This window comes from Vigna angularis, chromosome 4, assembly GCF_016808095.1.
Source record: "Vigna angularis cultivar LongXiaoDou No.4 chromosome 4, ASM1680809v1, whole genome shotgun sequence".
NCBI lineage: Eukaryota > Viridiplantae > Streptophyta > Magnoliopsida > Fabales > Fabaceae > Vigna > Vigna angularis.
Window position 1 is genome coordinate 25,449,559 of NC_068973.1, and position 17,123 is coordinate 25,466,681.

The 17,123-nt window shown below is 37.0% G+C and overlaps 2 protein-coding genes across 2 annotated transcripts; both read left to right on the forward strand.

Annotated features, from left to right (window-relative positions):
• Nucleotides 1-260: 260 nt before the first annotated feature.
• On the forward strand, nt 261-1,190 carry LOC108330346 (uncharacterized). Its single transcript, XM_017564832.1, has one exon. It carries the CDS (start codon nt 261-263, stop codon nt 1,188-1,190), a length of 930 nt encoding a protein of 309 aa, XP_017420321.1.
• Nucleotides 1,191-4,343: 3,153 nt separating this feature from the next.
• On the forward strand, nt 4,344-5,471 carry LOC128196243 (uncharacterized). The gene is made up of 2 exons (XM_052876485.1): nt 4,344-4,812; nt 5,383-5,471. The coding sequence occupies exons 1-2, from the start codon at nt 4,344-4,346 to the stop codon at nt 5,469-5,471; spliced, it is 558 nt and encodes a 185-aa protein (XP_052732445.1).
• Nucleotides 5,472-17,123: the final 11,652 nt, after the last annotated feature.

The following is a 17,123-nucleotide window of genomic DNA, read 5'->3' on the forward strand; positions in this document are numbered from 1 at the left end:
GTTCGGCTTTGGAGGTTTATTATTATTAGTGTAAAGACTGCACTGTTTTACTGTTAAATGTAATTAAATTCTGATTATGGTTATTACTGTATTTTGGGATGTTACATTAGTGGTATCAGAGCAGTTTTGTTCTCTTAAAGGACACTGTAGGTTATGAGTGCACTGTGTTTTTGCTGTGTGCTTAATATGTGTTTAAATGAGTTAATTTTCAACTCTTTGAACATGACTAACGCTCGTTTTTCTCTGTTTCCAGAGAACAAATGGCTCCTAGACTTCCTCCTCCCCCACAGCCTAATGAGCCTGACGCGTCCAACAACACTAGGCTGTTGGAAACAGTGATAGATAGGTTACAACAGCAGAATAATACTCTGATGGAAAAGAACGCCACTTTGATGCAGCAGAACCAGAATGCTTTGCAGAGTTTAGAGGCCGCTCGTGCCAACTCTGAAGCGACTCAGAGGCAGTTAATGGACATTCTTGTCGCTACCAGAGGCACGCCAGGAGCGTCCTCTTCCACCGCTACACCACATGCTGAATGGAGTTTGGAAAGCTTCCTTCAACACCATCCTGCAAAATTCAGTGGAAAATGCCTTCCTGATGAGCTGAGAGATATGGAGCGGATCTACGACGCTAAGAGGTGTCCGGATGACAACCGATTAGCCTTTACTGAATACTTGCTGACTGGTGAAGCTAGTCACTGGTGGACGAGCATGAAAGCCATTTTGACAGACACTCAGAGTCCCATTACTTGGGCGGTTTTCAGAGTTAAATTCTATGAAGAGTATTTCCCGGACAGCGTGCGCTTTGCTAAGGAAGTTGAGTTTCTACAGTTGGTACAAGGGGGGACGTCCGTCTCGGAGTATACTAATAAATTCAAGCATCCGGTCCGTTTTAACACCATGGCTACAAGTGAAGAATGGCAATGCAGGAAGTTTGAGAACGGGCTGAGGAGTGACTTGAAGGTATTAATATCCAGCCTGTGCATTAGATCATTCCCTGCTATGGTCGAGAGAGCAAAAGTGTTGGAGAAGAACGTGGCTGAGGCAGAGCAACAGAAGAAACAACAGTTGAGTAGGGGGCCGGTTTTAGCAAGAAATACTTCCACTGTGAGAAGACCCCCTTACGTTCGTCCAACTCAATCCTCTGGTGGATCACAAGCCTTGGTTACTGTCGGCCAATCTGGGCAGTAGAGGAATTTGACCTGTTTTCAGTGTGGAGGACCGCACTATCGGTGGGCTTGTCCTCAACTGTCTGGAGGAAAATACTGCAATAGATGCAGAAGGAATGGACACTTAGATCATGAGTGTAATATGGGAGGTCGTGTGGCAACAAGGCCGCCGAACGCTGGAAGAACACAGCAAGGGAGAGGTGGGCGTGCGCAGGCAGTGGGGAAAGCGTATGCAATCACGGGTGCTGAAGCTGCTAGTTCAGGTACACTCATCATCAGTACTTGTTTGCTGTTTGGAAAGCCTTGCTGTGTATTATATGATTCGGGGGCAACTCATTCCTTCATCTCGAAGGCGTGCATTGAAAAGCTGGGGTTAGTGGAGAGTCAATTATAATTCGACTTGGTGGTGTCAACCCCAGCGGCTGGTGGGATTAGAACATCTACTGGCTGCATTAGATGTCCCATAGAAGTTGAGGGGCGTAGATTTCAAGTTAACCTCATCTGCTTACCTCTTCAAGGTTTAGAGGTGATTTTGGGGATGGATTGGTTGGCTACCAATCGCATTCTCATAGATTGTGGTAAGAAAGAGTTAGTCTTTCCGGATGAAGAAGAAGAGGAATTCTCAGTAACGCTCGGTCAGCTGAAGGAGGATATAGTGGAGGGCGCCTACTGTTTTCTGATAATGACACATTCAGATGAAGAGTTTGGAGGAGTGAACTGGGAACGATCGTCACGTAGCGAGTTGAATGGAGGACGATCGATAATTGAGGAATTTCCTGAAGTCTTTCTAGAAAAAATACCTTGACTACCTCCTGTTCGTGAGGTTGAGTTTACGATCGACTTGGTGACAACAGCAGCGCCTATATCGGTTCAACCTTATAGAATGTCGCCTGCGGAGTTGGTTGAGCTCAAGAAGCAGATTGAAGAATTGATGGACAAGCAGTTCATCAGGCCGAGCGTATCGCCTTGGGGGGCGCCTGTGTTGTTAGTAAAGAAGAAGGATGGCAGCTCCAGACTTTGCATTGATTACAGGCAACTTAATAAGCTGACCATCAAGAACAAGTATCCACTTCCTCGGATTGACGACCTACTGGATCAGTTGCAGGGCGCGAGCGTATTTTCGAAGATTGACTTACGCTCGGGCTATCACCAAATTCGGGTGAAGGAAGGGGACATCCAGAAGACGGCCTTTAGGTCTCGTTATGGGCATTATGAGTATGTGGTTATGCCGTTCGGAGTGACGAACGCTCCAGCAATCTTCATGGATTATATGAATCGTATATTCCGACCATACTTGGACAAGTTCGTGGTGGTCTTCATTGATGATATCCTTATTTACTCCAAGAGCCATGAAGAGCATGAGGAACACTTGCGGGTCGTACTTGGCGTTTTGAAGGAAAAGGAACTGTACGCCAAATTATCAAAGTGTGAATTTTGGATGAAGAGCGTGCAGTTCTTGGGACACGTTGTGTCGGCTGAAGGGATCTCTGTAGACCCGGCAAAAGTACGAGCGGTTTTGGAGTGGGCGAGTTCGCATTCGGTCACGGAAGTGCGGAGTTTCGTTGGTCTTGCAGGCTACTATAGGCGTTTTATCGAAGGTTTTTCTAAGATAGTAGCACCACTGACGCAGCTCACGCGCAAGGATCACCCGTTCGCTTGGACCGATCGGTGTGAAGAGAGTTTTCAAGAGCTTAAGCGGAAGTTGACGAGCGCTCCAGTTTTAGTGATTCCAGACACTGCCAAACCATTTGAAGTATACTGTGATGCCTTTCATTAAGGTTTGGGCTGTGTGCTGATGCAAGAGAGACAAGCAGTGGCGTACGCTTCTCGACAGTTGAAGATTCACGAGAAGAACTATCCGACACACGACCTGGAGTTGGCAGCGGTCGTCTTTGCTTTGAAGATTTGGAGGCATCATCTGTATGGATCCACCTTCCAGGTCTTCAGTGATCACAAGAGTCTCAAGTACCTCTTCGATCAAAAGGAGTTAAACATGAGGCAGAGGAGGTGGCTTGAGTTTTTAAAGGATTATGAGTTTGAGTTACTCTACCATCTAGGGAAGGCTAATGTAGTGGCGGACGCCCTAAGCAGGAAATCGGTTCATGTCTCAGTTATGATGGTGAGAGAACTCAATCTGGTGGAGAGCTTTAGAGACCTAAGGTTGCAGTTCGAATTGGAGCCGAACAGTATCAAATGCTGCAACCTCAGAATAGCAAGTAACGTATTCGACCGGATCAGAATGAGACAACTGGAAGATGAGGAATTATTGAAGATCAGAAGAGCGCTCGGCACGGATCAAGCAAAAGAATTCAACACGGGGACGGACGGTCTATTACGCTATATGGGAAGGACGTGCGTTCCTAACGACGGCGGACTGAAGAGAATTATTCTTGAGGAAGGTCATCACAGCCGTCTTAGCATGCACCCTGGCATGACTAAGACGTATCAAGACCTCAGGAAGACGTTTTGGTGGCCTGGAATGAAGAGTGATGTCGCTCGTTTCGTGGCATCATGTTTGACTTGTCAACGAGCAAAGGCTGAACACCAGAGACCTGGCGGCTTACTTCAACAGTTGGAAATTCCCGAATGGAAGTGGGATAGCATCTCCATGGATTTCGTGACCCATCTACCACGCACGGTCAGAAATCATGACTCAATTTGGGTGATCGTAGATAGACTAACGAAGAGCGCTCACTTCCTGACAGTTAACTTGAAGATGTCGATGACCAAATTAGCTAAGTTGTATATCAAGGAGATCGTTCGTTTGCATGGAGTTCCCTCAAGCATAATTTCTGACCGAGACACGAGATTCACATCTCGGTTTTGGCAATCTTTGCAAAGTGAATTGGGAAGCAAGTTGCAGATGAGTTCACCCTATCACCCTCAGACGGACGGCCAATCTGAGAGGACAATCCAGACACTTGAAGATTTACTGAGGACGTGCGTCCTAGATCACTTAGGCGCTTGGGATGAAGTCTTACCGCTAGTGGAGTTCACGTATAACAATAGCTTTCAGGCTAGCATTAGAATGGCGCCGTTTGAAGCTCTCTATGGGAGAAAATGCCGAACGCCACTTTGTTGGTTCCAGGAAGGAGAGAACGTGCTAACTGGACCCGAACTGATCCAGTAAACGATTGAGAAAGTAAAATTAATACAAGAAAGATTGAAGACGTCCATGAGTAGGCAGAAGTCCTACGCGGATAGACGAAGAAGACCTTTGGAGTTCGCTGTAGGAGACCATGTCTTTCTTAGACTCAACCCGATCACTGGAGTAGGCCGAGCCGTTCGTCCAAAGAAGTTGTCTCCTAAATTCATTGGACCGTATCAAATTTTGAGGAAGATCGGACCAGTAGCGTACGAGTTAGCCTTGCCTCCTCAATTGTCCAATCTTCATCCCGTATTTCATGTTTCCCAACTCCGGAAATACATAGCAGATTCCTCGCACATATTGGAGCTCGAGGACGTTCGTCTTCATCAAGACCGAACGTTCGAAATGAAGCCAGTTCGTGTTGAAGACGTCCGCACTAAGTATTACAAGGGAAAAGCCGTTCATTTAGTGAAGATAGTGTGGGATGAAAAGACGGGCGACACTACCTGGGAAGTAGAGGACGCCATGAAGAACTTGTGCCCTCACCTATTTCCTGGTAAGCTTAATTTTCGAGGACGAAAATTTTTTTTTAGTTAGGGAGAATGTAAGGTCACGAAAACTTAACCAGCTTCCACCTGTTAAATCATGTTGTTAATGCCCAAAAACCCTGTTCAGAATTTGTGTTAAGAAACGCACCCGACCCCACACTCTGACCACCATTAAATGTACCGCGCCACACGTGCAGTGCCATTAAAACGCACTCACACCCACTCTGCATGCAACTGCCAAGTGTCACTTTGGAACATTCGAAATAGTTAGTGGAATCCAAGTGGCAGCAGGAGAATGGATGTTCGTCCTGCATGGGAAGGGAAAAACGATTTTCTGAAAAAAAAAGCTCTCTTCCCACTCCCCTGCATGCTTCGTCTTCTTCCCCAAACTTTTGATTTCCAAATTCTCTACCTTCTCTCTAGAACCTTCATCTTCTCTCTACCGTAACTCACTTTCTTCTCCTCCGATTCAATTTCAGAGACCGTAGAAGTGGTCCAGACGTCCTAAACTTTCCATCAAACCGAACAAGTTCAAGTTTTGAATCTGGTAAGTTCGTCCCTTAGTCGTTCATTGTTAGGTTTCATGCAAAACCAAACCTGGTTTCCTGCATTCTCCTTGTCTGAATCAAATTTTGATTCTGTAAATGATTTTAGTTCGCAAGAGTGAGTGATCTGAGGATAGAAGTGGTAAATTAGAGAATCCAGAAATTTCACGTTAGGACGTTCGTTCACGAATCCAGGTAAGGGAAGCTTATTAAATTTAATTTGTATGCTTTTGTTTGTGCCGTATGGATGTTCTGAGAGTTGCGTGAAGCATGATCTGTGATATTTGATTTTGATATATGATCATAAGTATGAGTTGATATATGGTGAATATGAAATGTACTATGATATGAGTATTTGAAAATATGAAATATATATGCTGAGAAATGAGTGAATGTAAGTGCAACTTTGAATATAAACTCCCCTATGATAACGTACGTTCGACATTAAACGGTTCTTGATCGTTTGGTGTTCTAGTAAACTTCTTTGAATTTGAAATACTTTCATTTGGGAAGAATTCTGGTTGAGGATGAGTTGTGTCGGTCTTCTACTTAGAGCTCATAATGAGCAGTGTCGATCTTATACATAGCAATCGTATTGAGTAGTGCTCGGTCTTACACCAAGCGCTCTTACTCCTTTCTTGAAAAATCCCTTGATGAAAAATAGTGTTGGTCTAACTTCAATAGTGTTCTCTACCGTGCTCAGTCGTTTACTAGCATTGGATTCTTGTATGTAAACTCTACCAACTGGTCCTTCCGACAAGTTGACCAACCTTGATATTCCACGAACCGAACCTCAGGTCATCCATCTGTGTCAAACCGACCGTGTCGAGCACCCGTGTTATTACAGGTCGTCCATCTGGGTCGACCGACCGTGTTGAGAACCCTTGTTAATACAGGTCATCCATCTTTGTCGACCGACCGTGTTGAGCACCCTTGTTAATACAGGTCATCCATCTGTGTCGACCGACCGTGTCGAGCACCCGTGTTATTACAGGTCGTCCATCTGTGTCGAACCGACCGTGTCGAGCACCCTTGTTAATACAGGTCATCCATCTATGTCGACCGACCGTGTCGAGCACCCGTGTTATTACAGATCGTCCATTTGGGTCGACCGACCGTGTCGAGCACCCTTGTTAATACAGGTCATCCATCTGTGTCGACCGACCGTGTCGAGCACCCGTGTTATTAAAGATCGTCCATCTGGGTCGACCGACCGTGTCAAGCACCCGTGTTAATACAGGTCGTCCATCTATCTGGTAGTCGGTATTACTTTATTTTGGAACGGGGTAAATTCTTCGGTCTCGTTCCTCACGTTTGTCCTCGTTATAAAGAGGGCTGAACATTCGTGATTTTATGTACTTGGACTGAAAGACAAAAATGAAAATAAAAGTGAAAGATTATAAATGATGAACATTATATGAGATGAATAAACGGTTGTTGGTTTTGAACGAGCGTTCCGTGGAGGAATGACTCTTGTATTGAATATTTGGAATTGTATAGTATGACTATGGTAAAGCTACTGATGGCAGTTCATCCTGATGTTCCGTGAGTGCTCGTCCTCACGTAGAGGAGGGCAGGTCATGTGTGGGAACGGCAGGAGGTCCTAGTCCTTTTGAGTAATTTGGACTGATAGGGCTAACCTCGGGTGGCAGCTGATGGACGTTTCCAGTTACTACATCATCTGGGTGCAAGAACGCCTGTAGATACATAGAATCATACAGTCCGGACGGTCTGTCTTATTAGAGTTTGGAAGGAGTGTATGTATTGTGATATTCTTATAAATGTTGATATGTTGAATTGTATGAATGACTTGTGAATTAAATTCAATAAGCTTACCCTGTGTCCTTTTCTTGTGTTGTCGTTCGTATCTGTACATCCGTCTTGTCTATGCAATGATCATTCGTGTGGATGTGAGCAGACGGAGAGGCGTTGCTTGAAGAAGCGCTGGAAGAAGAAAATTTGGAAGACGCCAATCTGGTTGAAGTAGAGGTTAAAGCCGAGCCCTAGAGCGCTCGTTAAGTTTTAGTCTTTAGTATTTCTGTTTAGCTTCTTGAACGTTCGGTTGATGTTTGTAAAACCGTTCGTCTTTGAACTTTGAAGTACTGCTGTATGGTATTTATCTCTGTACTTAAGCCGTTCGGCTTTGGAGGTTTATTATTATTAGTGTAAAGACTGCATTGTTTTACTGTTAAATGTAATTAAATTCTGATTATGGTTATTACTGTATTTTGGGATGTTACAACAACACTCGTCCATGTCAGCTATATATTCTCTCTCCTACCGGGACCATGCTAGTGGCTCGTGGAACAGTCTGAGGCAGCCACTGTAGTGCATGGTGTGAGCTAGCAGAAGATGAGGTTAAGGTCACGGTGGATGAAGTTGTCGTACCATATGCCCTTTTTCTTGTGCCTACAGAGGAGTTTTTCACTGTGGCATAGGCATTTCAGTCCTTCGCCGCCTGGCCTAGACATTTGGTTGGTGTTGTATCTGACCCCCGGTAAACACTCCTACGATATACTTCTCAATTTTAATATTTACTTTTTATGGACGTCAGAACATAACTATTTTTTCATGTAACAACAGATAGGTCAAGAGGTAAGTCATACACCGAAGAAGACTCATTTATTTGAGGACGACCCTCTTGATGCGTTAGACGAGCTTGTTAACATCATTGCGTATGTGTCGATGATTGTACCATGGGATTCTACTACATTTGGAAGAGATGTTGAGATCCTATTGTACTTGCATCAGCAAGATGTTAGGGAGCTTGCGTCGGGGAGAGAAGAAATTAATATTACACTCGCTCAGTTGTGGATGATGTAAGTTTATGAGAACTTTTTTATATAAAATTGATTTATCAAGTTACTGATATCAGATCATTTCTTCATTTCAGGTATATGTTTGGTGTCAATAACAAGATGGGGTTTGATGATGTATATGGGTTCATTGACCCCTATATGACTCATGAAAGAAATAAATTTGATGAAATCCAAGCATACATGACCACCTTCTTTGCAATGGGAAGGACATACATTTTCTTCCTTATATACTTGGGTAAGTGAAGTTTGTTAACTTTAAAGTTTCATTTATGAATTTTGGTATATAAGAATTAAGTTATTACCAATTTCAGGCGTCATTGACAGCTACTTGTGATCTTCATATCGGAGAACATTGTTGTCTGGTTTTGTTCATTGCACAAGTCTCCTCCCAGCCCTCTTAGACAAGTAGTAGATTGGTAAGAACCTCAATGTTTCAATTTTCTTTGTTATATAAATGTATGCTAAAGCAATTTTTTTTAATAGTTCCCTTGCAACACATATGATGTTGTCTAGGAGATCTACTGCTACAGCTAAAAAACTTGTATGGATGACCCTTAAGGTTTGGTATTTTAGTCCATACTTTGTTACATTTTGTAACATTCCAAAGATGTTATTTAACATTTTATAATTATGATGATATATTGTAGTGTAATAGACAAAACGGGTCATATGAGTGTGGTTACTACGTCATGTATTGGATGATGACCATTATTCGTGCACATTACACCAGTGGATGGGAAACAGTAATATTTAGGTTTGAATTTTATTTTCTCTATAGTTTAGATTTCATATACGCTAATTGAAATCATTGTGTTTTATGTAGAGATTCAATATGACTACCCCAATTCCAGATAAGTCACTTAAACTCGTGAGGAAAGCACTGGCTAAATATCTAATTCAACTATATAATAGTATGTAGTAGATATTAGGATATAGTAAGTTCTAAGTTTATGCTTCTAAGTTGTTTTATGCTTTTGGAAATTATTATTAGTTTAACTTTGTACATTGGATTGATTTATGCTTCAAAGTTGATTTATGATTACATTGAATTGATTTATGCTTCTAAGAAGTTGATTTATAATTACATTGAATGCATTTATGTTTAATATAATTTTTATTGAAAATATATGCTTCTGGGTTGTTCTAGCTATAAAATTATATGCAGATATGTTTCTGCAGTTGGGAATGTTGTAGAAACAAACATGTTCTTAAAAAAAATAAGGGAATACGCCTCGGTTGTGAGCATAACTGAGGCAGAAAAGCCTCTATGGCATTGGTTCAGGCCACAACCGAGGTAGAAAATCTAACGAAAAAGAAAAAATAAAAAATAAAAACACTTTACTGCCTCGTTCAGGTCTCAACCGAGACAGTAGAGGCCAACATACTGCCTTGGTTCAACAGGAACTGAGGCGTAAAGTCGTTCAAAAAAAAAATAAAAGAAACAAAAATCATACTGCTTCGGTTACCTTCTGGCGCAAAATCTTACCCTTTTATGTCTTGGTTCTAAACCGATGCATAAAAGAGTAGACTTTTTTGCCTCGCCTTTATATGCCTCGATTCATAAACCGCTGCCTATGGGCGAAAATAACCTTTGTCATTTCCCCTTACTACACTAGTGAAAACTCAATAAAATATTGATTTTATAAGACGTTTATATTGAAGAAAACTTTATAAAAATATTATAAAAGTGAAATAAGACAATTAAATAAAAAAAAACCATCATAAGATAATAGTTAAAATAAAAATAATTTTGTTCTCCATATGATTCTTCTAATTGGTCATGAATGTATAAGAAAAGGTAAAATTCAACGTTAAAAAAAGTTTATATAAATGCCCAAAACTAAAGTTAACTTTGGCAAACTAATAAAATACATTTACTAGCAATTTTTCGATGTTGAATTTTTTATTCAAAGATAAATATATTTAGGGAGGACTAAATTGGTTATTTATATCCATAAATTATTTGGATTTGCTAACGTGCTTTGCGTGGTTGCGAAATGCTTGGAGGTGCCATTCTGTTGTGTCTCATTCACTATGCATAAGTCATCCAAACGTGACCTTTGGACTGCTCCAATGGCCATGCTTCGAAAGCCACACATCACCTACTTGTTACTTTACTCTTTTCCATTGGAGCAAATGAATATTAATTAGGCATAAAATGTATTTTCTGTCAAATCAAAATAAGGATAAATTTGTTAGAATAAATGATAAGAAAGTACAAATAAAATTAGTTGGATTTAGATAATATACAGTTTTTAGAAAATTAATTTGAATAAGTTGTTATTTATTTAAAATTAGTAGTTCTATGTTACTATAGTTGGCTATGGCATCAAATTAACAATATATCCAAACATTTATAACATAATAAACTATTTTATCGTATTTTTTAATTAAGTTGTTTATATCTTTGTGTTGTGTAACGTAATATTCAATTATATATCCGTTACTTATCTATTGCCTATAAATTACTATTGACAATTTATTGTGTTACAACATTCATTATTTCATAATTACTATAATCAATTTGTTGTTGTCTTATAACATTCAAAGATGTGTTTGATAGTATTGTGTAGTATAAGGTTTTACATTATTTCTTTCAATAAATGGGTCTCTAGTGTTTATTTGAATGGAACTTTGGAGAGGTGATGTACGCATATTCCAGGGTATTATTACTTACGGATTCATATAGTTGATCTAACCCCATTCAAGCTACCTCCACCATCATTAATATAAAAATAGTGGATAACATCGCGCAATTTAGAAAAGTCAGTGTAAAAATTAAATAAAAGAATGTCGAATGAAATTCATCAAAGTTCGTGTAAATTGTCTTAAAAAATACATAATTAAATCCAAGTGCCCGCTTAACTTTACTCGCTGAAAAAAAAAACTATATAAAACTAGCATGCTTCTAAAATAATTTAAGAAAATTTTTGTAGTATGTTGAAATTAATTTACGTATAAATTAATTTGTAGTATGAAATTTTTGAGTGGATTCATTTTAATTTATAAAATTATTTTATTTTATTTTATTTTATTTTAATGTGCATTAAAAAAACAATTAAATATAAGAAGAAATTTTAATATTCCATTGCTTAGTTTATCCAACATTCTCCTCCTCAAACTACTCTATCCTTCCTTGTTTTATAAATAATTGATTATTCTATTTTGACATTTGATTTGATATATACTTTTCTTCTAATTAATATATTTTTTTAATTAGATGCTTCTCTTATCACTTTATTATAAAAAAAACACACTAAAAAATATTTAATTTTAGTGGGGTTTATTAACAAGAATTATAATAACTTCTAGTAGGAGATAAATAGTGGAGATTTTGAAATCTTTAATAAATATTAAGGGATTCTTAAGAAACTCCTCTAAAATTTGGTAACTTGTAAATTTTTACCTTATTATATTTTATTTTTCATTTTTCCCTTTTTAATGATTTTTAAAATTTGTAATTTGACCATTCACATTTTTTTTTATTACGTTGTGTCTTCCATCATAAGAGGAAACAAAGATTTTCTCTCTTTCTCTATGTGTTGGGTCTCTCATCCTACGCGAAAAAAGAAGTTTTCTCTCTGTCTATGCTTATTGTGACTCACATCCAACAAGGAAAAAGAGGCTTTGTTCTTCCTCCCAACTATGCCAATTTGAAGCTTAGTATTCTCTTTCTCTTTCAATTTTATTTCAATCCGATTTTCAAGCTCCATTCCAATTGTGCGTGGCGTGATATGGTTGCATTGCCCTTTTTCGAATTTTATTAATTATCATTATTTTTATATGTTAGGAATCTGATCACGGAAGTGTTCAAGAAACAAATAATCAACCTCAAACACCATAATAAAATAATGTTATTTAATTTTTCTTTATGTCTAATTTTAGGAGTGGGAACAAGTGACATTGTATGATTCTCTAATTTTAACTTTTTACACTTTATCGTTTACATTATTTGATAAGAGACCTTGATGCATTCTAAATTAGGGTTTCTATGCTGCACATTGAAATTTACAATAGGATTTCCTGATGGAAGAAGAGAGGTTGATGCATTCCGAATTCAACTTTCCAAAACGTTTTTTTTAAAACATTTTGGAATGTATTTTTTAAATAAATTTCAGATTATAGAATCTATAAGATATTTTCAATTTTAAAAATACTTTTCGGTTCGAAACAAATATCACTTTGGAATGTAATTTTTTTAAATGAATTTTATATTTTATTCAAAAATACATATTTAATGATAAATTTAATGATGAATATTTTGGAATTAATGGATTTTAGGGTAATGTAGGAAGAAAAAGAGGGAGGTGCAGGAAGAAACAACCTTCATTCCAGACTTCGGAGAGTTACTCCCTCCACCACACACACTTCTTTTTGCACCTCCTTGTTTCTTTTTTGTCCTGAAGTTTTGCCTCACGGTATCTAAGTTAACTCGTCTTCAACCAATCCCCACCCTCAAGGGTAACCCCTTTACACTTCTTAACCTATCATGGCCTTCACCTTCCACAAACGCGACAACCACTGTGATCTTCCATTGATGCACACTTTGCACAACCTCCACCATCGCGAAGCCAAATCGCAATTTACCCTACAGAAACCCAAAAACAGGCAACCCAATCTGAGATCGAACCAGGTTCGTTTCTCCTTTTCCAATCCACGTGAAACCTGCAAAGAGAAATCCAAACTAGAAACACAGAGCGTGCCTCTTTGGCAGCCATCACGCGAACCAGATTTGTGCATTCCTTTCCTCACGATTCAAATCTGCAAAGGAAAACCTAGAGAACACAAAACGTGAGACCTCTTCAAACCTCCATCCACACGAATCCACCACTTTCAAATCTAAGAAACTCCAATCGCGAATCTCATCCTTTGCCACGCGTCCAATTCGCGAACATTGCAAATCATATTCGTCTTCTCCATTCGCACCTTACTCGCGTTCACCCAAAGCCTCTCGCATTCTCCATAGTGTCGCCGTCAATGGATCAATGGACAAACACTTTCACCAAATTGGGACACCCATTCGCCAATGCCTCCATCCCTTCATCTGAAACAGGACAACCCTTAATACACCGTGTCTTCAAAGCCACACACTTAGCAGCAATGCAAGAAATTTCAGGATCACCGACCGAATCACTTCCACACAAAGCCAACCGCTCAAGATTCTGGCAATTAGATGCCAACATTTACAAACTTGCCTTAGTAGGGTTAGCCCTAATTAGCACTAATTCAAGCAAATTAGGGCAACCTTTAGCAACACTTATCAACCCATCATCGCGAATTCGATTCGCCTTCCATCCATCAATGTGAAGCTTTCGCAAAAGATTTAAATAATAAACAAAAAATTAAATATTAAATATTAAAGAGAGAACCTAAGGGCACAACGGAAGTGAGACATCTGTTTGGCACTACATCTGTTGACGGATGTCGGTATCCGATCAAGGTCAAACGGATGTCCCACTTCCGTTGTGGCCTTCGCGGGCTTCATTGACGAAACAAACAGCAGTGAAAAGATGAATAGTAGGACGACGCTCCTCCACACCAAGAATCAACCGCCAATGGAAGCAATGAAACCAAAAAAGAAAACTGGAAAGAAGAAGAATAAACGAAAATGAAGGAAAAGAAGAAGAGATGAGAGGAACTCAAATGGAAGTCGAAAGAGAAAAGAGAATATGTGAGTCTTGGGAGTGGAGGTGTAGGGGCAGGGTGAATAAGTGAGGTAGAATAAGGGTTTTCAAATAAATTAAAAAATCTTAAATGGTAAACTTTTAACTTAAAGATAGTTTTAGAAATAAAATAATTTGAAGAGATACAGAGAGTATTGTGTGGTGACGGAGGGAGTAACTCTCCATACTTGGCTATAAGACGCTTAATGGATTAGACAAATTTACTTAGCGAATGAGATTTTGTCCAACGACTATAATTTTCTAATAAAATTGGTTCAAAATTTTTTATTTTACTCAACCAATTCTCTATGTTTTAATTATTGCTTCATATTGAGATTTTATAGGATAATTTTAATTGAATTGGTTATGATATTTGATACTTAATTGTTTAAAGTCACATATTTGAGATGTCATTTTAATTCAATTTTGTATTCAATATATTAAATACATAATATATTACTGGAAAGAGATATCTTCATTTCATAAGACATACAATATTAAGTGGTTAAAAATTGAGAGAAAGTTGACACCACTACAACAAAACTTTAGTATACAATTATTTTTGTGCAATAAACTCACTCTAACCTAAGGAATCAAGATTTATAGGCTAATGTGCTTGAGATAGGTAAGTGTTAATATATGATATAGCATGTTTAATATGATTTTTTTCAAAATGTTTTTATTTGATATTCATTATGTTGGGCCTATTTTAAATTTAGAATCACATGCAAATATAAAACATTTTCAAATGAATCACATAATATTTGTGACAAGTTTTAAATATATTCTGGTTATATACATTATTTGGATGGATCTAAGTTTTATGTTTTGTATTTATTATGAATGAATATTCTTCTTTTGAAATATTTGACGTTCTAAACCCTATGTTGAGTATAATACTTATGGATTATTATATTTATCCTCAATTCCTCTAATAAGAAATAATAAACCCGAGTCCTACACAGATTAAAAATAAAACATAGAAAATAATATATTACAAAGAAAAAAATAACAAGCGTTATACACTAGCCAAAGGTTGCTAAATATATCTTTTCTTTCTTATTTTAAGTGGATTTTGAAATAATCGAAATTATAACTTCCCAATTTAAAAGAATTGTGAAGAAATTTTTGTTATAAATGTAATTTTAATATGATTTTTTGAAAGTATTTATAATAGCTCGAGTTTTTAAAAAATAAAAAGAATGTTGTGATTTTGAAAATATGTGTCTTACACATTTTTTGAAACATAGAATAAGATGCAAGAAAATACTAATTATCTTCCTTCACGGTTTCTGTCTTTTTATCTATCTCGGTTTACTATGATAAATATGATTTTCGAAATGAAAGAATGAAACAAAGGCTATTACTTCTTGCACCTCCACAATTATTAACTGCATCCTCATAATAATAGAAAAAAACTTAACATCTTTCACTATCATCACTGTCTGGCTGTGACTTAGAAAACTCTTTCCAAAACATATTTAATGTATTTTAAAAAAAATTAAAAATTCATTTTGAAAAACATTATGTGTTCTAAAAAGTTTGGTTCGAAAATCTATTCTGAAAAATTATTTTCAAAATACATTTGTATCTTCTAGAAATCGTATTCTAATTTTTTTTTGTTCCGAAATTCTATTCAAGAATTTTCATTTCAGAAATTTTATTTAATTTTTTTTTTGGAAAACTTGTTTCGGAAATTTCCATAATATGTATTCTGAAAATTAATTTTGCCTAAAATGGTTATTTTGAAAATTTGGGGTGCACGAAGAAATCTTCGGTGCCAAGAGTAAAATCCTAAAAAGGAAAACAGACTTAGGTCCACAACTTTGCTCTGTCCAGATTTTGGAATTGGGCGAAAAAAAATATATGCTTTTAAAATAAATTACCTTTATTTAATATCTTATGTGAATAGTTATAACTGTTAAGTAAGATATAATTATTTTTAATTAAAAGCTTAATAACCTAAAATTAAGAGTTGACTGTGATTTGATTCAACTTTATCCTATAATTATTGTTGTAATCAAAACAATCATAACCCTAAACTCTAAACATCACCTAATTTAAAATTGTGCATATATTTGTCCTTCTTCTTAAGTACTATATTTATTTTACTTCTTTAATAAGTATTACAAGAATGGACAACAGTAACCATTAATAGAAATATTCTATCAAACTTTTATACATTTTTGTTACAATTGATATACATAACGCATTTTATAACCCCTTATAAATATGAAATCCTCACAATTAGAAAATATAATTATAAAATCATGTAAAAGTAATATTTACTTCGAATATCTAAATAGACATTTCAGCCTTCATTCATTAATGTAAAAAGTGAGTGAAACTTGACCTTGAAATGAGTAGGCCAACAACACTAGATGGCATCGTAGAATTCATTAATACAAGATTAACAATGCTTGTGGAAAAGTATATTTCGAGGTTTGGTCATAATTTATATTATAATGAATAAATAGAAGATATTAGTAAGCAAATGTAGATTTAAATTGACATGTTAAGAATTAAATAGTGACCAATTAAATTAATGGATCGGTTTTTGGAAGTTGAAAATTTCTTTGAAGATTGTAGAGTTAAGTTCCAATTTTGGCTCATTGCTTGTAGTTTAGTAAAACATTGGTGTTGCAAAATAACCATAAGAAGGAAAAATGGTTTTTTTCCTTACACGGGTAAAAATGAAAAGCAAATGCGGTTTATTTAGCAACAAGCAAGTGAATGATTATTGGGTATTCAAAGAGATTTTGTTGGATGTGTAGCTATAGTAGAGCAAAAGCATGTGATAAAAGTTTGTCGTTTTGTAAAAAGAAAACAACAAGTGTTCAAACTATAAATCAAATAACTATTATTATTAATTTTCATTTTACAATATATCTCTTTTTCCCCTTGCACTTTTATCTTTTTATTAAATGACTTAAAAAATCAAACAAGCCTAAAAAATATACTTCCTTTATCCAAAATTTGGGATGAGGACGCTAACAGTTTTTAAAACAGTTTTAATAAATAACCGATAACACAGTTTTAATCTTTTGCATTACGAGTCAAATATCTAGAACCCCGTAATACAAACAAAGCTTTTGCCCAACCACCTGCGTTATTCCTTCACATGCACCCCCACCATTTTGTTATCGTATTAACTTTAGTTACAGAAAGAAAAAATGTACCGTTGGTTGGGTGGGTGGAAGAACTTATTTTCTTAAGGAATGTATATATATGAATTGCGATATAGAAGGGTCTTCTTACCAGAGTTAACACATTCATGCTCCTTAGTTTTCAC

Bases quoted from the DNA above. Each gene is read 5' to 3' on its own strand.
- LOC128196243 (XM_052876485.1), top strand. From the start codon at position 4,344: ATGAGTAGGCAGAAGTCCTACGCGGATAGACGAAGAAGACCTTTGGAG. The intron at 4,813-5,382 runs GTAAGCTTAATT...GTTCATTGTTAG, and splicing joins GTGCCCTCACCTATTTCCTG to GTTTCATGCAAAACCAAACC.
- LOC108330346 (XM_017564832.1), top strand. From the start codon at position 261: ATGGCTCCTAGACTTCCTCCTCCCCCACAGCCTAATGAGCCTGACGCG.